Source organism: Melanostigma gelatinosum (genome assembly GCF_949748355.1).
Source record: "Melanostigma gelatinosum genome assembly, chromosome: 2".
In the NCBI taxonomy this organism is placed as follows: domain Eukaryota; kingdom Metazoa; phylum Chordata; class Actinopteri; order Perciformes; family Zoarcidae; genus Melanostigma; species Melanostigma gelatinosum.
Window position 1 is genome coordinate 13,304,194 of NC_136635.1, and position 21,400 is coordinate 13,325,593.

General features: G+C 43.0%; 3 protein-coding genes across 3 annotated transcripts; 2 read left to right on the top strand and 1 right to left on the bottom strand.

The window, feature by feature from the left end:
• The first annotated feature begins 695 nt into the window (after positions 1-695).
• On the top strand, positions 696-4,021 carry LOC306788244 (uncharacterized protein). The gene is made up of 4 exons (XM_079283681.1): positions 696-995; positions 1,837-2,223; positions 2,392-2,814; positions 3,509-4,021. The coding sequence occupies exons 1-4, from the start codon at positions 839-841 to the stop codon at positions 3,814-3,816; spliced, it is 1,275 nt and encodes a 424-aa protein (XP_079139807.1). The 5' UTR covers positions 696-838; the 3' UTR covers positions 3,817-4,021.
• A 1,287-nt stretch (positions 4,022-5,308) lies between these two features.
• cog4 (component of oligomeric golgi complex 4) lies at positions 5,309-12,950 on the top strand. The gene is made up of 19 exons (XM_079282463.1): positions 5,309-5,451; positions 6,064-6,146; positions 6,254-6,368; positions 6,501-6,675; positions 6,913-7,106; positions 7,508-7,613; positions 7,826-7,983; positions 8,210-8,268; positions 8,353-8,477; positions 8,600-8,718; positions 9,358-9,524; positions 9,616-9,781; positions 10,037-10,099; positions 10,226-10,339; positions 10,806-10,898; positions 10,972-11,055; positions 11,141-11,242; positions 11,490-11,618; positions 12,157-12,950. Exons 1-19 carry the CDS (start codon positions 5,317-5,319, stop codon positions 12,289-12,291), a joined length of 2,322 nt encoding a protein of 773 aa, XP_079138589.1. The 5' UTR covers positions 5,309-5,316; the 3' UTR covers positions 12,292-12,950.
• Positions 12,951-13,152: 202 nt separating this feature from the next.
• On the bottom strand, positions 13,153-20,527 carry gnao1b (guanine nucleotide binding protein (G protein), alpha activating activity polypeptide O, b). The gene is made up of 8 exons (XM_079289585.1): positions 20,221-20,527; positions 20,030-20,072; positions 16,788-16,929; positions 16,360-16,520; positions 16,137-16,265; positions 15,893-16,022; positions 14,916-15,069; positions 13,153-14,816 (listed from the first exon to the last, which is right to left on the bottom strand). Exons 1-8 carry the CDS (start codon positions 20,336-20,338, stop codon positions 14,629-14,631), a joined length of 1,065 nt encoding a protein of 354 aa, XP_079145711.1. The 5' UTR covers positions 20,339-20,527; the 3' UTR covers positions 13,153-14,628.
• Between the last annotated feature and the right edge of the window lie 873 nt (positions 20,528-21,400).

Below are 21,400 nucleotides of genomic sequence, written 5' to 3' on the forward strand. Positions count from 1 at the left end.
ATTGAAACCATAGAACATAGTTGTTTTTAACATAATCTAACATTTTGGCTCAGGTGAGTTGTGTCAGTGTTCTAGACTGAGCTAGCAGCATGCTTATCTTTACCAATAATCGCTTTCAAACATATTTACTGCGTATTTAAATATGTTACATTATGCCTCGTCCCTCATTTCCATCGTTTCTCCATGGGAGCATTATGCTGCAGTCATGTGGGGATTACAGGATCTGATTGCTGCATATATTACATTCAAAATATATATTCTAATAGCTGTTAAGTACATTTTTTAATATCAGCTGTACACGTTTTTATTCCAATGGGACAAGTGAAACGTTACACGTGCCACGTTACTGGTTTTAGGTTATAGTTACACACACACATGTCACAATACATGAGCAGGAATTACCTGAATTACACTACAATACTGTGGTACATATGGTTCCATATTTATAATCAAATTCATCCATTAGAAATCCATTTTTTTAACAAATGTGCAACAGACAATGTAACTTACGCTTCGATATAAAATTTCATTTTTTTTATTTTCATTACAAATCATCTCATATTGGAAATGGGCATGGATGTAGGGAAAAGTGCGGAAGTTGTTCGTAAATGTTTACGAGTTCTGCCCCACCTCGGAGATGACGTCTGGCGGCAGCAATGCATTGTGGGTCAAAGTTTAGCAAGGAATAAACCGAATAAACTCCAAGCTAACACCACTGATTCTTACTGTTGTCTGATTATTTTTGCAACTATTGAGCAATGGAGATTACATTGTCTCTCGTTTTCACCGATACGATGCTGATATGAGCTAGTAGTTCTAATCTGGACCACTGTGGTTGATGCTGCGGATGATGGACCGGGGAGAGCGGTCGATACCGACCGAAAAAGAAGCGTCATTTGGGGCTTTTTTAAAACCGTTGACGAAGCGGATACCGGAAACAACTTCTACCAACGGCCACGAAGACATGGAGACGGACAGTAAACCGTTCTCCTTCGGTATGTCTACCTTTATTGCACATATGCTTGCGGCTGAACGCGTGTCGCAATGTGGTATCAAATTATTTATTATTTAGCCCCACGGTTTGAAATCCTTTGTCAGGTAGTCTTTGATTTATTTGAGACGCTTGATTTACTGGTTCCCATTACGTTTGGCAGCTCCATAGCAGGAAAAATATATATAATTGAGAAGTTGGATGAGGAAGAGGAGCGACTGTTGCTGTTTAAGTAACGGATGTGATGTAAAAGTCCCGCCTCCCGGCTCTGATGTCCAATCAATCTCCTGCGACGTCCGCGCTAGTGTACTCGAGAGAAGTTTGCTTATTTTAACCCCAGATATGATATTCTTATACCTAGCCAAGAAGGTTTGAAGCCTAATTTATACATCTGGAAAAAAAGATGAGGCAAAGCTGTCGCAGAGATGCTGTATTACAGTTGTATTTTCTGATGTTGTGGCTGATAATCTCAATGTGGTTGTGTAGCACTCTATTACAGCATATTACATTACATCATCATTGCATTATTAATGACGAGAGGACAGCTTTTTACCCTGATTGTCGTCTTTTTCTGTCACATCTGAAATGATAAGCCAGGAAAAGCAGTATAATAGTGCTGAAATAAATGTAATATGTAATTGAAAATTAATGAACTCAACAATTTAGCTTTTAAATTAATTGTTCAAGTCAAAAAATGTACCAAGCAAAAATGGCAGATACTAGATGCTTCTCAGGTGTGAGGCTGTTGCTTTTCCAATTTTATGACATTTTACATCAACTTATTAATCAATAATTAGCCAATAGTTGCAGCCCTAATTATACCTTTTTGTTTTCCTCTCATTTAGTGGAAGTGGCTCTGGAGGACGGAGACGCTGACACCATTACCATGGTGATTGAAGCTGGTTTTAACTCCGCTGTAGATGGCATCCCAGAAGGTGCGCAAGGACATCCAGTAGAAGACATAACACATGAAGAGGCGAGTGACAATCGCCCCGTGAAACGTAGACGGAATAAACGCAGCTTGATTTGGAGGCACTACGAGGAACTGCACAGTTTGGCTGCTGCTCGTTGCTGCATTTGCATGAAGTTACAGGCCTTTGAAGGCGGCAGCACCAGCAACCTGCACCGGCACATGTCAAAGAGACACCCGGAGGTGTTTTCTCAGCTAGCAGCAGAACGGCAGCACCCACCACCACCACCACCCCACTCATCACAGAGCTCAGATGCTAATGGTGACAAACAAGCCTCGATAGAATACAATCTAAACTACATTACAATATCTGCAGAATTTTGATGACACTGAACAATTTTAGTTATGTTTAAGAATTATATCAACATATTAATCAGCAATGAGCTGTTACTTGCAGACCTAATCATCATTTTGTTTTCCTCTTATTTAGTGGAGGTGGTTCTGGAGGATGGAGACTTTGACACCCTTAATCCGACCATGAACGGCATCCCGGGCGGTGCACAAGGAGGTCCAGCAGAACAAATACGGCATGAAGAGGCGAGTGAAGACCACCCTGTGAAACGTAGCCGGAGTAAACGCAGCTTGATTTGGAGGCACTACGAGCAACTGGACAGTTTGGCTGCTGCTCGCTGCCGCATTTGCATGAAGAAGTTACAGTACTTTAAAGGCGGCAGCACCAGCAACCTGCACCGGCACATGTCAAAGAGACACCCGGAGGTGTTTTCTCAGCTACTAGCAGACGGGCAGCACCCACCACCATCAACCCACTCATCACAGAGCTCAGATGCTAATGGTGACGCATTGATGCCACCAGAGAACGTTGGGGCGACAGAGAAGCAGAGACAGTTTTCTGGTAATGTATTATAGCTCACTGTTGTTTGTGTGTATAATTCATTCTGGCTTTTTCAAAGACACATTGTGGAATAAGTGACATGTATAAATGTGTTGTTTTTACAAGAACCTCTGCATTTATTAGAAGACAAATGTTAAATGTTGTCGAAACACCAACTTAGATGAAATACAATCTAAAATACTCTACACTGTCTGGTCAAAGAATAATAAAGACACGATTGTGAACCACATATTTGAGGCCGGCTTTCAGTACTTGACAGCATAAATACATTTTATTTGGTACCAGAAGGTATCGAGGTGAGTTAGATACCCAGCCCTGGTTTTATCTTGTGAGAATTTAGTTTGAAACATCGGCCAGGTTTTTATCATTATGGCCAGAATTTTAACATACAGTTGGATATGGTTATATAGTTCTCTCTGTAAATTTCCTTTATAGTCCAACTGGAAAATAAGTAAATAGGAAGGTAAAGCATCGTCCAGCACATTATTTAAGTTCCTGTGTTGTCATTTTCTCAGTCATTTTAAGAAAGCAATTTGGAATCTCAGTAACCATAATCCCCGTATGTAAATTGAGTGGATGAATCTTCTACACGTTTAAAATAAAAAAAAATTAGACGTTTTCATTTTGTGGTTCTTCTGTATTCAAGATTGTAATAACACTAAACACGTGACCTTCTCTTTCCCTCTTCTTACAGGCTTGTTAAAAGTATCTAAAGCGGCTGAGGGAGAAAAGCGCGTGTTCAGGAGAGAGCGGGAGCTGATAGAGGCTCTGAGGAGAGCGCAGAGAGAGGAGGCCCGGGCTCTGGAGCACCAGAGGGAGCTGCTGGAGAGGCTGCGTGCGGTGAATGCCAGAGAGGCGGCTGCAGAGAGGGAGCAGATTGAGTCACTGAGGACAGCACAGCTGGAGGAAGCCAAAGACTTGAGTAGACAGAGAGAAGAGGTGCAGAAGGAAAAGACAGAGCTGCTGGAGAAATGGGAGGAGCTTCAGCAGGAAAGAGAATAACTTGTCTTGTTTTCCAGTGGACAGCAAGCCTCCTGATTCTTTCACAATATGACGGTCGCGTTACCGTTTAGATATTCTATGAAGGCTTTGGGACTATTGCAAACACATGTTGATGTAAAAATGTGAATTTTAGTTAAATATATTTTGCAAACAACTAAGTTGTTTTTGTTTCTGTGTTGCACTGCTTCATCCTTCCTCTACTGCTCACTCTGGTCCTGTCTCATTGTCCTGATGTCCTTGCATCAAATACATCAAAGTCTGATCCAGGAAGAAGCTCTCACTCCCCACCTCACACTGTAATAATTCATGGCTGCAACAAGCAAGTTTTAAGTGTATGTAGTCGGCAAAGACTGGTCATAAAAAAATATGTGTTGTCTCTCACTCTGCAAGTCTGCAGGATGGGTTCAGAAGAATCTAAAGTTAGTCTTATCACTCAGATGTGTAACTTTGCCATGTGATTAGAATGATGACAGTAGAAGCTGACATACATCAGAGGGTGCCATGTAGTTACATTATCAATGTGAGGGCATGAAATAATCAAACTAATTTAATTTACCACAATTCACCATTTTGTCACTAACAATTGGTATGAACCTGTAAAGAAACTCGATTGATCTTGAGACAGCGACTATACAGTAAGGAAAGCATCCTTGTGGTTGAAACAGGATGTTTATGCAATATATAATCATTTAAAAGTACATCCACTGATAGATTTAGAGGCAGTTTTCATTTATGGTTAAAAAATGTTATACTCCCACTGGAGCATCATTTGTTCTACACAGGAACACGAGGTAATGCCATTAGAATGTGTATGTGCAAGAGAATAAAATAATTAGATTCCTCTTCTTTACTGAATTAATACATCACTGATGATGGTAGTGAGTGAGGCCAACTGTATCCTGAGTAACTTTGATATTGTTACGTTTTAGTTTTTCATGTTATTTCTGATGACAGAAGTTCCTGAGGTATATACTCAATAAATAATACCAAAAGCAATGATTCATTATCAACTTGGCATTGCATCTAGTTGCATTGAATGCCTTTCTGATTTCCTTTCATGTGATCCTTACATTGTGCATATTTCTCACTTATATCACAGCAAACCTGAGGTACTATTTTAACACAATATCACTGCTTCACTTTAAGAGAAGAAAGGAATGAACCCATGAAATAAACAGTTCTATCAGTCGCAAGTACATGAACGTACAACGCATGCGCATTTAAAGATATTTACCCAGAGCGCGACTTCTCAGGTAGTGCGTCTGAGCTGCGACAGCTCGCCCCACCACCAAGGTAATACGTGGGTTCATATTAGAGATGGTGCAGGACAATGTTACTGTCTTGCTTGGGGTGAAGTTCACCCAATTTCAAAACGAGGAGTCCATGTGTCTTCTCTGTCGCCCTCTGAGCGGAGAGGCACCACCTGACAGGCTAAACCCAGGGAGCACGACCAGCTAGTGACGTGGGTGGTCCTGAGGCGTCCAGTATCGGCGGCGGAAGATGGCGGACGGCGGACCCATCGCAGCGAAAAGATGCGACTCTGGCTCGCTGTCCTCTGTGAGCATGGAGACCATCTCAACGCTGACGGAGCTGGAGGACCTGGAGAGAGTTTACCGGCAGCTCTGCGCGGAGGAGGTTCGTATAAACCGCCGTTAACGGCAGTTTGTTTGACGTGTACACTCCCCGTCGTCATCCACGTAAACTTCCGGGAGGCTTCTGGCTCAAAACAAAAACTCCACTTTGTTGAATGATGGCTGAATAAACATTGAACATGACTTGTCTTTGCAGGTTAGGGGAAAGGACAAAAAAGAAGCAGCCCACACCGACCTAGAACTGGCACTTAGATATGTTAAAACGTGTTCTTCATGTCCATTGATATGCTTCCTCTTTACATACAGCACAGATAGTTAGTCTTTCAGCTCTAAGTGCATCAAATATTCAACTTTTTAACGGATTGACAAGTATATCTGAGGAGATCCTCCCACTCTTGGTATCACACGCACAGTTGTGTCCATATAGTGGTTTTTTTATCCATTATTTGTGTCATTAAGCACATCAACAAAAGTAAAGAAGACACTATTGTACAGATGAAGCAAACAACATCTGAAGTCAGGCTCCAGAAGCTTCAGCACAGTTGAACATGTTAAAACATGTATTGAAGTTGTAGTGACGTGCATGTGATCTGTGAAGAAGATGCTGAAAACATATTGTTTCTCATTACATGCTGTGTTTTCTCCTCTAATACAGAAAGAAGTGGATTCTGAGCTGGACAGACTGGTGGGACAGGAGGGGACCATTCACACAAAGATGCTGGCCCTGCAGAGGATGGGGTACAGTTTGTATAAATCAGTGTAGCTTCAAACGCACCTGACGATCAGCATGCATTTGAGCTCCAACCAACAAGAATCTTGTTCTGTTGTGTCTCTGTGCTCTGCAGGCCCAACCTACAGCTGATTGGAGGAGATGCCAGTCAGTTGTCGGGTATGATCACATTTACCTGCAGCCTGGCTGAAAACGTCAGCCGCAAAGTCAGACAGCTTGACCTGGCAAAGGTGAGTACATCATGTCTAAACCACGTATACGTTTCAACTGTTGCTTACGGTGTGTTAGAGGTTTTATTACATGAACGCCGCACTGGATCTCACACTAAGGATCTTAGTGTGTTTCTTATTTTGCCTCTGTAGACGCGGCTGTATAACGTCATCCAGCGCGCTGACGATATCCTCGATCTGAAGTTCTGCACAGACGGCGTGCAGACGGCTCTACATAACGAAGATTATGAGCAGGCTGCTGCCCACATCCACCGGTACCTCTCGCTGGACCAGTCGGTTATTGAGCTGAGCAGGCAGGGAGAAGAAGGTACGAGGCCTCTAGTTGTCTGTCGTAGTGCTTAGCTCAGTACGTAGTCACTGCAGTGAAGACAGACTGTTATCTTTTTGTGTTTTTGTACTATTTTGACATTGAATCTGTCTGATCGTTATAGGATTGTAGTTATTGATACAAACATTTCTCACTGCACTGTAAGTATCAATAAAATAGAGACAATACACATCCGGGCTTGCACTGTAACTCTGCCGACGCTTCATGTCTCCACAGGCATTACTGTGGATGCCAGTCTGGTAATGCTGCAGGAGGCAGAGAAGAAACTGAAGGTCATCGTTGCCGAGAAGCTGGACGAAGCGATTGCAGCAGTCGACCTCTCACAAGTGGAAAGGTTTTTCAAGATCTTCCCTCTGTTGGGCCTCCACCAGCAGGGCCTCGCCCGCTTTGGCCAATATCTCTGCAGTCAGGTCAGTTGTGTTGTTGGTCCGGTTTGAGTCTATAGCTCAAAAACTTGATTTAAGTTTGGTGGGAAGTTTATTGTGCCGATCCAGGGATTGTTTTTAAAGGAATAAAACTATTTTGGTCCACGTATTCCTTGGATCACAATGTGTATTTAGATGAAGATCAGATGGAGATTATGGATCCAGGTGCAGTGCAGTCTAGGTTTAGGTGCAGACATTATGAGGACTTCTTGATCCTGATGTTGTGAGAGTGTCAGCTACATGTGGATAATGGCCTGCTCCATCAACAAAAAGAGAAGGCACCATGAGTTAATCTGATGTTTTATGATTGTTGATCATATGAGATAGCAAATATAGTTGGTCAGAAATAAACATGTTTCATTTCTTTCACACACACATTCTCACAGCTGGCCTCCAAAGCTGAGGAGAACCTTCTCTTGGCTACAGGAGGAGACATGGGCGACAAGAGAGCACCGCTGGTCTTTGCAGACACTCTGACGCTGCTGCTGGAAGGTGAGAAATCAGGTGTGTGTGTGTGTGTGTGTGTGTGTGTGTGTGTGTGTGTGTGTGTGTGTGTGTGTGTGTGTGTGTGTGTGTGTGTGTGTGTGTGTGTGTGTGTGTGTGTGTGTGTGTGTGTGTGTGTGTGTGTGTGTGTGTGTGTGTGTGTACATTTACCTTCGTCTGCTCTGAGCGGACTCCTCTAACGTGTTGGTGTGTGTTTACAGGTATTGCTCGTGTAGTGGAGACTCATCAGCCCATAGTAGAGACGTATTATGGTCCAGGCCATCTGTACACACTGATCACTCACCTGCAGCAGGAATGTGACCAACAGGCTCAGAAAATAGTCGACAAGTTCATCCAGCAGAGAGGATACCACAACAAGGTGAGTGTTTCACTGCATACCTGTGCAAAACAATACAATTAGTCTTTTTTTGTCCACCAGGGTGGAAATTTGTCTTTGGCTCACAGCATAACAAACCGGAAGCAGTTCGTAAAAACAGACACATAGACAGATTGTATTACACTGTAACAGTTCATGTCTGTGGCTTAGGTCTACTCCGTCAATTTGTTGAGTGAGAACTCACTGTGAGCTTGTGTCCCTCCTGTAGTTTCAGGTCGTCCAGAGCAGCATGATGAAGAGCGTGCCGGGGGAGAGGATCGAGCCCAAGTATGTTTGTCTCAGCACCATCCTGCGCTCCTCTGTTATTGTCTGTGTGGTGTTGTTGTTTATCCGTCTGTCTCACACCAACAGGGAACTGGACCCTGTACTGACTGAAGTAACCCTGATGAACGCCAGGGCCGCGCTCTACCTGCGCTTTCTACGCCGTCGCATGTTGGCCGACTTTGAAGTCGGGGATGCTCAGAGCGTCACACAGGGTAGTTAAACATTGTGTGGTGTAGTGTGGTGATGCATGCACACGTTCCCCTTTTGAGATGTGGAGCTAAAAAGCTATCTAGAATCTAAAATGCTCTTTCTTTGCACATATTTGAACGTCCAGAGCATCAGCAGAACGTGGAGAAGCTCCTGAAGCACTGCTTGCTGAGCAGGACGATGCAGGAGTTGATTGGCTACTATGTTCCAATGGAAGAGTACTACATGAGAGAGTCTGTCAACAAGGTAAATTACTTTCATACAGTATATCTATATTTGAGTAAATAATCCAAAAGTGACACACTTGTATTGTGGGTAAATGTAGGCACCATATTTTGACAAGGAAGAACAATGCGAGGAATGATAAAGATGATATATCTGGTTTCTTTTTTTAAATATTTTTATTCTCAATGAAATCTTATTATCTATCACAGTTTTGCCAAATTACATTATGGTAGAAAAATAAGTCAAAGTACATAAAATAAATAATAATGATAATAACTTGACATTTAAATTTTCTTTAAACCCACGAAGAAACCAACTTATTTGAGTTGAGTAGCAAATTAAATAACTATTCTTCCACACATCTATCTATCTTCTAGGTGTCAGAGGGAAGCGGGAGTGATTCTGATTCTTATTAAGATTTTAAAGCTTACTTCGGCAAACTATTATATGAAATAAGTGCACATGTGAGAATTATCTTATAGTTTTAATAAACGCCAACCTTTACAATGAAATAACTATGTGGTCCCTTTAAGATAACATGTTGTGAAAGTGTTGACCATTGAGGATAATAACGGTGTATTTCACACATTAAATGTCGTCTTTATCATCAGAACATATTCAATTAAATTAAATTTAAAGAACTAATATTTTCCTCCACAGGCTGTTACTATGGATACTTATGAGAAGGGTCAGCTGAACTCCAGTATGGTGGACGACTGTTTCTACATCGTGAAGAAGTGCATCAGCAGAGCTTTATCCAGCTCCAGCATCGACTGCCTCTGTGCCATGATCAACCACGCCAACTCTGTGCTGGAGTCTGACTTCAGGTGCTCACTCTGTCACTTCACAGATGACATGTTCAATACTTTGTTGTTTTTTTTATCACTTCGTCACATCTCATTCATGTGCACCTGGCAGGGAGGTGTTGTATAATAAGCTGCGGCAGGGCTTCCCGGCTACGACGCTGCAGGACATCCAGCGTGGCGTCAGCAGTGCGGTCAGTCTAATGCAGAGCAGCTTACAGCAGGGCAAGTTCAACACAATGGGCATCGAGAGCGCTGAACACGCCAAGGCGGCATTTCTGGTAAGATGCACAGACAAACGGATAAACGTGTACGTCCCGACCTCGCTCTCAGGCAGCATGTCTGACATCGTCGGCCAGACTAAAAATGCAGCGTCAATAAATTAAGCGAGAAATGAAACGCATGAATAACCTCAACCTAATTTTAGGGAGGTAATATTGAAAAACCTTTTTCGAGAAACACTTAAAGGTTTATAGCTACCAAAATAATTCTGCAGACTTTAACCACATTGGCTTTTGTTTTTCGTTCTATATTAGGTGACTCTGAATAACGTTGAGGTGTGTAGTGAGAATATCACAACTTTAAAGAGGAACCTTGAGGTAAGTCGCTCATCTGTGCTAGCTCTCTGCATCTATTCATCTTGTCATTTATACTTGACATCATTGCTCGGAGATTTACTTCTTCTTCTTCTTCTTCTTCTTCTTATTTTTTTTTTATTCTCGCAGAACGACTGCTCCAAGTTGTTCAATCAGGGCCCCGGCTCTGGAGAACAAGCTAAGATTGAAAGCTGTTTGTCCGACCTCGTCAACACATCCACCAAGTTCAAGGATCTCTTACAGGTTGGTATCTCTCTCACACACACACACACACACACACACACACACACACACACACACACACACACACACACACACACTGATCAGTGCTTGTCAGCTGAGCGTTGTGTATTTACTTATTTACAGTAGGGGTTATGCAACAGTGAACCACTCTATCTGCCTTTAAATGGTTCGTGTTACAGACTATTCTCATATATTTATTTAAAGGTTTCTGGCAAAAAAATAAGTACAATCCAAAGTGGTTGAGATCTGGCAATATTTTTCTTAAATAAACTCAAATTTTAAGGAGATAGCTGTTCAAATTACTGGTGTAATTTTACAGAAGAAGGATGAAAACCTGCCACAGTAATGGAGGACATGTATGTGAGCTTTTGTACTGTAGATGTGTGTAAACTCGTGGTACTATCAGCCTCTTTGTCTCCGAGTGTGCTGCCAGTGTTTCCTTCTCTGATGTGGTTTCACTTCTCAGGAGGGCCTGACTGAGTTAAACACAACAGCCATAAAGTCTCATCTCAAACCCTGGATCAGCAGTTTCCTGTCCATCACACACAACATAGAAGAGGTAACATTCTCAGAATAGAAAATAAACGAGAGGTTACGAAACATGTCTCTGTAACAGCTGCTGTTCCTCACAGGAGGAGTTCAATGATTACGAAGCGAATGATCCCTGGGTGCAGCAGCTCATCGTTAACTTGGAGCAGCTCATGGCGGAGTTCAAGGTATCTTGTCTGAGCAGCTGTGACTCCAACATATAAATGCATCCTTCCTTCTTATCACTGAAACTTCTCTACGTCTCCTCACCAGACGGCCTTGTCTCCCATCATCTACGACACTCTGACCAGTCTGATGACCAGCTTGATATCGATTGAAATGGAGAAGACCGTTCTCAAATGCTCATTCAGCAGGGTGAGGAGCCGGGCTCGGCCACAAGGTGGCGCTGCGCACCCTCTGCATCACTTTGCATCACATCACATGATGATAAGCCTGAGCAATGATTTATTAATGAGTTCAGAAAGGCCTGCATGGGAGGTTGCCTCCTTTTGTCACCATAGCATCCTTCTATTTTGAGCGTGTTTACAGTGAACCTCTGAATAAATGTTAATACTTTGTGCAACATGAAGCCCATTCACTGATTCTGATGGTTCTGTCGTAGCTTGGAGGGCTGCAGTTCGATAAAGAGCTCCGGTCTCTTGTGGCGTACCTCACCACCGTGACCACCTGGACCATCAGGGATAAGTTCGCTCGCCTCACACAAATGGCCACCATCCTCAACCTGGAGCGGGTAATTCAGATCATATTACACACATACACAGAGTAATTGTATTTGTTTGGCTGTGGTGGGATGTAAGTAAGTACATTTACTGAAGTACATATTTAAAATATGTCTACTTTATTATACTTTATAATTCTACTTAACTTTACTCCCACATTTATCTGACAGCTTTAGTTGCTGTCACTTTAAAGATTGAGATTTTATAAACAAAACATAAGGATTTTGTGACATATGATGCTTTGTTATGACTGACTATATATAAAAGTGTTGACTTGGCTCCACCTCGACCAAGTACAACAGTAAAATGGGGCATCCAGGGGGCCCTGGGGTCCATAGATGCAAACCATTAAACTGGGCCAGACCTGTGCTGCAAAACTGCCCTGAAAAATTAAAAGAATTCTACATTAATGCATCAACAATAATAAGCCAGTAAATACTCAATGGGGCAATTTTATGCATTATGAATAATATCACTTTTTTTACATTTGACTGAAGTGAATGTGAGTACTTCCTCCTGGTTTACTAAATGTACCTGTTTGTCCTGCAGGTAACTGAGATCTTGGATTACTGGGGCCCAAACTCAGGCCCGCTGACGTGGCGGCTGACCCCGGCGGAGGTGCGTCAGGTTCTGGCTCTTCGTATTGACTTCAGAAGTGAAGATATCAAGAGGCTGCGACTGTAACTCATGAACTACTCCGCTGGTCATCAGTGATCACTGTGCAGTACCCACCTTGTAATGCTTTGCACTAAAGAGCTCTGCACAATCCAGGTTTAATCCATGTTTATGTAAATGGAGGTGGGCGGGGCTCGGGCAAATGGCCTGGGATTTTCTTTTTGTCTGAAACAAAAATGCTCATCCTGGAGATTTCAGTCTGGTTTTTCAGTCTCTGCCTTCTGCTCCACACACGGCTCATGCCGACCCGTATCAGAGTTACAGCGCAGCTTTTAGGGGCATGGTCTGCGGTTAATGGTGAACTATTTAATATGAATGATCTGTAAAGTGTGACAATATTCTCTGAAATGTGTAATTAAAAAGTGTAATTGTGTCACACCGGGAGTTCTAACCTGTTAACCTGTAGCTGGCTCTGAGAAACGAGGACACATTGGGACTGAGGAGGGGAGCCGTCGGTAAAACGGAGCAGTAATGAACATCGCACCCATTAAACTGACAGAAGCAGGTCAGACAGCTGATCCAGCCTAGTCATCCAATGTATGAATAGCTCCTTGTCTGTGATGATGGAACACTTTTAACCTAATAAATTGAGAGCCGCTCTGCAACGCCTCTGATCCCTGCCATCCGCCACATTTCACGGAGTGCTGCCCTATTGCCATGCAAGACCTGTTCCCAATCTTTCATACATATTTCTGACACTAAATACAAAGCTGTGTGCACTGGGCAATGAAGCATTAAAAGTGGTCCATTCTCATAATTGTCAGCCTAATTTCCCGGTCTAACCTCAGTTCTCTGCAAAGATTAAAGCCGGTACAGTATTTCAACTTGTGCGGAGGGGATGTAATCAGACTCGGACCACAAACAGCAGGAATAGTTAGGAAAAGTGTGGCTTTAATGTAAACACAACATTCGATTGGCTCAGCACAAACATTCCACATGAGAGCAACCAATAAACTACCAAAGAGGATGGGGTGCAGCACAAAAACATTCACAGTAAAAAAAAAAATCTTGTATAATCATAATATATATATACAGTACGGTGCTTTTAAGGTGAAAATGGAGATAGGATACGGGGACTGATATGTGATAGATAAGAGTATAGCGAGATGGGAGAATTTCTGGGTGCACAGGTGAAAATGGAGAGCTGTACTTTTTCTCTGTGAAAAGAGAAACGTGAGGGGGGGGGGGGGGTAATGGTTCCCTGTTTACTGATCAGGGAAGAAGAGGGTTGGGGAAAACCCACGACTCCCCAGACAGAGGCTGCCTCAAATGACATTGTTCTTGTGCAGTCTTCTACTTCTACACAGATTCACATCGAAGGGTAACGCACCACACAGAGAACAAGATGCCATTGGAGGGCTGCTTTCTACCCTCTGAACCGTAGACAGCTAGTGTTTCATGTCAGCAAATAAATATGTGGCACGGGATTTCAGGAGGTAGAAGGAGGCATGTAGGGCATGAGGCTTAAATAAATAAATCATTCGATGACAATAATCTGTGTTTTAAATAATATTGTTTGATAGTATGAACTATGAATCCAATCCGTCCCTCAGATGGCTGGCACTGATATGACTTTTCTTTTTCTTTTTGCCATCATTGGCTGCTCGGCATTTCCTCACGCTACAGGAGGCCAATGGAAATGGGTAGCCACTCTGAACAGAAGAATCCTCTCATGTTTTAAAGTAAAAGAGAAAACAGAGAGCGGAAAAGACCTGCAGGCTACTCAGTCATGTGTGGGTCTGAAGGGAGAGGGAAGCTTTGTCCCTTCTGAAAGTTAAAATAGCCTCCTTCCCAACCATGACCCTCGAGTACCACGAGTACAGCACCTCCCCATCATCATCCTCATCTTCTCCACCTTCATACACACAGCAGCTCTTCAAATGCAGCACAACAGGCTATTTTCAGCACAGATATAAATGCCTCGAGACCTGCACATTAGAAACGACACATAGAGAACGGGACAGTAGTCCACGCTGTGGTTAAAAACGACACTGCACTCTCCTCGCGTTGCATTTCTCAGTTTTGCAAGACGAGGCTCCAGCTGAATATGACCCTGGTGCTGCCCCTTCTCACCTCCCCAGTTGTTGACACAGTCATCAACGAAACATGAAACATTCAGCTCAAAAACACGTTGTTTTTTTTATAAGACAAAACTGGGGTTTTATACCGAAATCAAAATGAGAGGAAGGGAACAAATCATGGCAATAATCCAGTGTGGTGTCAGACGGCAGCTCTTTGGGTCCATTTGGACGTGTAGAATTACATATTAATGTGTTTAAGTATCATCAAAATTATCATTATTAACACCTCATACTCTCCATAACAACCTCTGTGCTTGGCCAGGCCTCAGTATAAGCCACACCCTCTAAGGTTGTTTGCAATAATGATGTCAGTGACGGCATCAAACACGACCTGGATGTTTCCTGTGTCTGTGGCGCAGGTCAGGTGACAGTAGATCTCCTTATTAGGAGAGCGGTTCTTACTCTCAAACTGAACCTGAATGTATGCAGTAGCATCGTCGTAAGTATTAGCACCTGGAGACAAAGCAGAGAGAGAGAAGAGCAGACAGCATGAAGGGCCAACATTTATCTTTTTTTGCTCGTGAGGAAGCTCTGCTTGGAGATGAAGCTCACCTGTGTATTCTGGAAAACAGATCGTCAGCGGTGACTTCTTGATCTTTTCAGCAAACAGATCCTTCTTGTTGAGGAAGAGGATGATTGAGGTGTCGATGAAGAACTTGTTGTTACAGATGGAGTCAAAGAGCATGAGTGACTCATGCATGCGGTTCTGCAGGAAGTAGAGTAGAATAACTTCACTTCAAGACAAGATGCCAGTTTAACAAACTCTACATCACTGCTTCAACCACCGATTGGTTAATGTGTAACTAAAGTGGCTGTCTATGAGAAACATTTATTGTTCAAAGTTTTTTTTGTGAATGATCAAAAAGGAACATAACAAATAAACATTTAAATATTAATGTTTTTCTTGCTATCCCAACCCCAGGCTGCTGGCTGACCAAAGAGGAAGAAAGTAAACAAATTATTTATTAAAAAAAGACAAATTAATGATTTTACTGTTTTTTTTAGTGGTAGTTTCACTGTCTGTCCTCTTCTGTTGGGCTTTCTGCCTCTCAGGACATTTTTACTGATTCAAATCAAGGGTCGAAGGACAGAGTTTATGGTGAAGCCCTCCGAGACAACATTGGGATGTATAAATGAGAACGTATGCTCTGTAACTATGTTTGACTTGACTTGAGTGCAGAGAGAATCCTGTTTTTGTACTTCTTCTATTAAAATATAGACATGAAAAAAGACACAATAAAACGTGTAGTGGCTTTGTCAAACTGTAACTATCAAGGGTTTGTTTTTTGGGCATTTCGCTTTTCATAGATATGTAACAGTAGTGTGCAGATGGGAAAATGGAGACGGAGAGAGACGAAGGTCCAATGTGAGGATATAAATGCATCAAAGGTCCCCGTACAGAATCACATCGGTGATGTTGCAGTAATGTCTCCACTCAGGAAACCGGGACGTCTTTAACATCAGTCAGAACCCCCGCAGTGAATTGTGCACCAGAGGGATTGAGACTGAATTAACTGAGTCACACTTACAGTTGTTTCATCTTCATGGAGCACCTGGTCGTATCCGCTCATAGCAACGCAGAAGATAATGGCAGTCACATCTTCAAAGCAGTGGATCCACTTCTTCCTCTCTGACCTCTGACCCCCAACGTCAAACAGCCTGGAAAAAAATGCAATAAATCAGTTCAGGCGTAGAGCTGTAATCCCTGAACCTAATCTTACACAAAATGCCAACGACAAAGGCCAAGTCGTCTTGAGCTACATGTACAGCCACCTGAAATGGAGGTTTTTGAAGGTGAAGTGGGTTTCGACGATACCAGTAGTCTTCACTCGGGTTCTCAGGATATCCTGCTCTGTGGGCTGGTAGTCTGGCGCCCCGATCCGGTCTAGACTGTCCAGGTAGCTGATGGAGATAAAGAGCAAGAAGAATGTGGGTTGGAAGACTGGTGTCTCTTTTGCACATATATGGGTTCTTATAGTCCTTTAGCTCCACTCACTATTGAGCAGAGTCGTTGAGTTGGTATTCCCGGGCACGGTTGAAGCACTCCTGAGTCCCAGCATCGGTCCACACACGCTTCATAGCAGTGAGAAGCTCTGCAGAGTACGGCTCCGTGTCCTCCATACGAGTGACCACATCGCACACCAGTTTAGCATCGGCCTGAACCAATATGTTTCATAAGATCAGGGGAAGAGGAACACACTTATATCTGTGGATTGATGTTGTTGTGGTCAAATATTTCTAAGAGTTCTGGTTTCCTAAAATGACAGTTCCAGTTTCAATTCCAGTCCATGTGAGTGACAGATACATGTAGCTTAACCCAAATAGATACATATCCCATTTCAACCCTAAAATATAAATAAAATATTAGTTTCTCAGCAGTCTGTAAGGTGAGCATTTCATCTGGTGGGTAAATATCAGACCAACTTTTCTATCCTTGTCTCCAAACTCGATGCCCAGTGAGTCCATGGCTCGGAGGATGGCCGCCAAGCTCTGGATGGTGTTGCTGTAGACCACAGGCTTATACTGCTTCACATCATCCCCAGAAAAGCCATCTTCATGGATAATCCTGCAGGGGCAAACAGATATTAGCACAAAGACACAAGTCTGGACTGAAGAGAATAAGTCACACATCCACATGTTCCTACAGACCAAGATAATTGTGTTTTTAACAATGACAGGTCCACATGTTCTGGCAGAGCTTTTTCTTCCTCTGTGTGTGTGTGTGTGTGTGTGTGTGTGTGTGTGTGTGTGTGTGTGTGTGTGTGTGTGTGTGTGTGTGTGTGTGTGTGTGTGTGTGTGTGTGTGTGTGTGTGTGTGTGTGTGTGTGCGCGCCAGCTGATTCTTGGCATCAACCACGACATGTGTTTTTGTCCCCTCTCTCTTCTTCCAACCATCTCTACCTAAAACGCATCTTTAAGTGTGTCAGTGTATAATGGGTTGTGAATTGATCACATTCTCAGTCTGCGATCTGTAATTGGACAGTAATGTGATATTTAAGCCATTTATAATTCATGGTGGGCAATGGAGTGGAATCAGTCAGAGCACGAATCAATCCCACCACACAGATCTGTACCGTTACATTTAGTGCGGCACATAAACTGCTTATAGTCTGGTCATCATTAAATTATCCATCAGCACACCCTCCTCACCCTGACCTCATGTTCACTGAATCGATCAAATATATCAGTCATAACTTCCTGACACCTTGAAACTTCACCTCTTTTTGTGATCCGTGATTGATGTTTGAGGAGGAAAAAACCTATCCAGCTGTATTCCCTCCATCAGTGCACGTTATGAAAATATGTTTTATAGCAGTGCTGACTGGCCACCTCCAGTAACATCATAACAATGAACAGTTTTATGAAATAAAACATTGGCCTTCAGGGTAAAGGACTAGAGGTGCAGTTTCACAGAGCAAAGGCCATTTAGGGCTACAACCAACTATTATTTTTTATTATTCATGAATGCGCTGATTCATCGCTTTATCTATGAAATACAAGCAAATTAAAGAAAATGTAATATGTATTTTAGTTTTCCGCAACAGTCCAAAACCCAAAAGTATTCAATTTACGATAATTTAAGACAAAAAAAGCATCAAATCGTCACATTTAAGTAGCAGGAACCAAATATTTGGGATTTTAGCGCAACACAAATTGCTGAAGTGATTCAATCATGAGAATAGTTGTAGAATGATTTTTCTGTCAATAAACTAATTGATTAATCAATTTATCACTATAGCGCTAAAATAACTGTGACTATTGTTTAGGTTTAAGGTGCTTAGTGGGGAACCCTACGAGGTGCATTTATTTTACATTTTGTGCGTTCAGTGTATGCAAGATGCTTATTGTTTTTAAGGCAAAGAAGTTAAAATTACAGTAACTAACAATTACATACCTTTGTGATTAATCTGCAGATTCGTTTCTTGATTCCTCAATTCATTAGTCTATAAAGATTTTATTAAAGTATTTAATAATGCACATTACAATTTCCAAGAGCCAAGATGTCATCTTAAAATCTGTAGTTTTGTGCACAGTTCAAAACTCAAAGATGGTCAGCTTTAATATGATAGAGAAGTAAGAAAACAAGTAAATAGTCACATTTAATAAAGTCAGAACAAGTGATTGTTAGCTATTTTTACTTTTAAAATGACTAAAACGATTAAGAGGTTATCAAGCTGCAGATTCATTTTTAATTGAATGGACTAATCGTTACAGATCTACATACAGTGATGAAAACTTAACTCATCAATCACAGTGTCCAAAAAAAGTCTAAAAATAGACACGACTGACATTTCGACAGTACATCACTGAAGTAGCTTCTTGTTTCATTCATTCAATCCAAACATCAGATCTACTCCACTGTGTTCATCTAGATGACACTCGATTATTACATGTTTTACCATTTTTAGGTTTTTAAAGTGTTTCTGCTCAAAATGTATTGTAATTTATTTGTTCCTTTCATACTCTCTCTCGCTCTCTCTCTCTCTCTCGCTGTCTTTCTCTCAAACACACACACACACACACACACACTCATGCAGTGAAACAGCAGGTGTAGTTTCACTCTCACTGCAATGTAAACCTCCACCACAGTTCCAGGCCTGGATCACACAATATGAAACTCTCAACCTTGATACTAACCTGCACATCAAGTGAGGATGGTGGTGATGATGATGATGATGAGTGGACATATTATAGCAGAGCATGTTAAACTTGCTCTCCAACACCTAAACTTTATGACCCACACTGTGCAGGCAGCTAACAACCATCCATCTGCTGCTTGCTGACGCTAAAACAAACCCTGAAAGTATTTGTAAACACTATTTGGACCCGCGCCTTGTGTTCAGGGCACAGCAGTGATTTATGGACGACCAGATACCGTGCACGGCTAGGGTAATGAGGTGGAGGGAAGAGGAGGAAGCAGGGCACGGAGGGAAAGAAGGAGGGAGGGAGGGAGGGAGGAAGGGCGCAGTCAGTGCATTGCAGGCCGGGACGCGCGGAGAGAAACACTGCTACACCACAAACACCGGGAGATGTTTCACAAGACAAAATAGATAACCTAAAATGGACCGTGCCTTTTCCGTAGAGAAATGTCTGAAACTTAACTAAAAGGGTTAGAGAAAACAACAGTGATTTAAAACATCAAAAGATGATTTAGCTTAGACAGGGGAAGGTTTAGATGCGGTTTTAGAAGCCATATTTCAGCGTAAATCCGCTTTATAGACAAAGTACTCCCGGCAATATCGGGCACTTAAAGCCATTAAGATTAAAAGTAGAGGTATTCACTAATGGAGCTGTAGTGACCTCAATGTAATTCACACACACACACAGGCATAACACGCACGCGCACACACACACACACAGAGGAACAACACCCACATATTCCCAGTCGCACACTCCCTGTCGTCAACTAAAAACCTGTGTTAACTACATTTCAGCACCCAGGCAGTGAACAGCGGCCTGGGACGCACCGGGGCGGCCTCCGCAGCCTCGCTGTCCGTCTGCAGGAGGTGCTCGAGTCACCGGCACTCCTCCGGTGCTATACGGCCTCTCGAAACATGGCGGCTCAACCTGCCTCAGCACAGACATGGGAGGCGCAAATCTCGGGCCTTTTACTCTGGCGGAGTCGGAGAGGGTTAAAAGAAGCGAGAGAAAAAAAGAGCCACTTACTTCATCTGTTTGACGATGGTGCTTTTACCGGACTCCCCGCCGCCTGTAAAAGAACGGAGGGTATAGAGTGAGACCCGGCAGTGAAATCAGATCAGTACCACGGAGAGCACCTCCGCCCCATGCAGTCCCACCACAACCACAAACCGAGCCGTGCCGCGCAGCCCCGCGGCCGGGGAGGTTTCTCCTCTTACCGAGCAGAAGCAGCTTGACGTCCTTGGCGGCGACCACCCCGTCCTCCTTCAGGTTTCTCTCGATGGCCTTGCTCCGGTCCAGAGCAGCGCGCTCCTCGGCGCTCAGTGTACATCCCATGTTTCCAGGCGAATGAGCACAATCCCGTCGTCCCTCACCGACTCTCAATCAGTGCGTTGTCTCTCACTCGAGCTCTCTCCTCCTGCGCTGTCTGCTACAGCATTAGGCCCGGATTGAGGGCAAAACAGATCCGGGATCCAGAAAACGGTCTATATTATCCGTGACTCTGTATATGCGCCTCTCTCTCGCTCCGTCTCCTCTCTCAGAGCGGGTTGGGGGGTGGGGTCGATGTGCTCGAGCCTGCGGGGCTGGGGTTGTTGTTAGGTGGGGAGAGAGAGGGGGGGAGTCTCTCTCTCTCTCTCTCTACAGGGCGGTGCTGCTGGTGATGATGATGACAGCGAGCGCGAGAGGACGAGGAGTGAAGCAGAGCTGGCTGCGCGAGACTCACCTAACGCGGAAAATCTCGTTTACGTCAGAGCAGCCGGGCTTTTAATCACGTCCCATGAAAGATTATTCAAATGAACGAGCCGTTTAAATGGCAACTGTTGCCCTCTTGTCTCTTGGCATTAATGGAAATGGTCTTGTTGTTGAAATCAAAACGCATCGACACTAATATTCTCCTCTTGCACTGACGTAAACAACATAAACAGGCCTGACACACATGCGTGAATGGCGTTCAAGGAGCACAAGATTAACCGTTTCTTTTAATTAGCCCACATAAAGATATAGTCAGTTCATCAATTGTTTGTTTTAGCAACATTACAATAAGGTAAAAAAGACAGTGGAGGAGGTAGCCCTTCAGATCCCGTTCTTACGTAAACATATGCCACAGTAGGCTACAAATACACCATTACAAGAAAGGTCCTGCATTCAGAATGTTACTTTAAGATTATCAAAGGCTTTGTATCATAACTTGAGCCGTAAAATAACAACTAGGCCTAAATACATAATTAATGAATGTCGTAGAGTAGCCTAGAAGGAAAAGGAAGCTTAATTAAATTAAATGGAAATAGACTACTCAAGTAGCAGTGCCTAAAACATAGGCCTAATAAAATTGAAAAATTGTGTTTGTGCTTCAGTAAATGTACCTAATCACTCTCCACTTCTGCTAATCATAAGCAA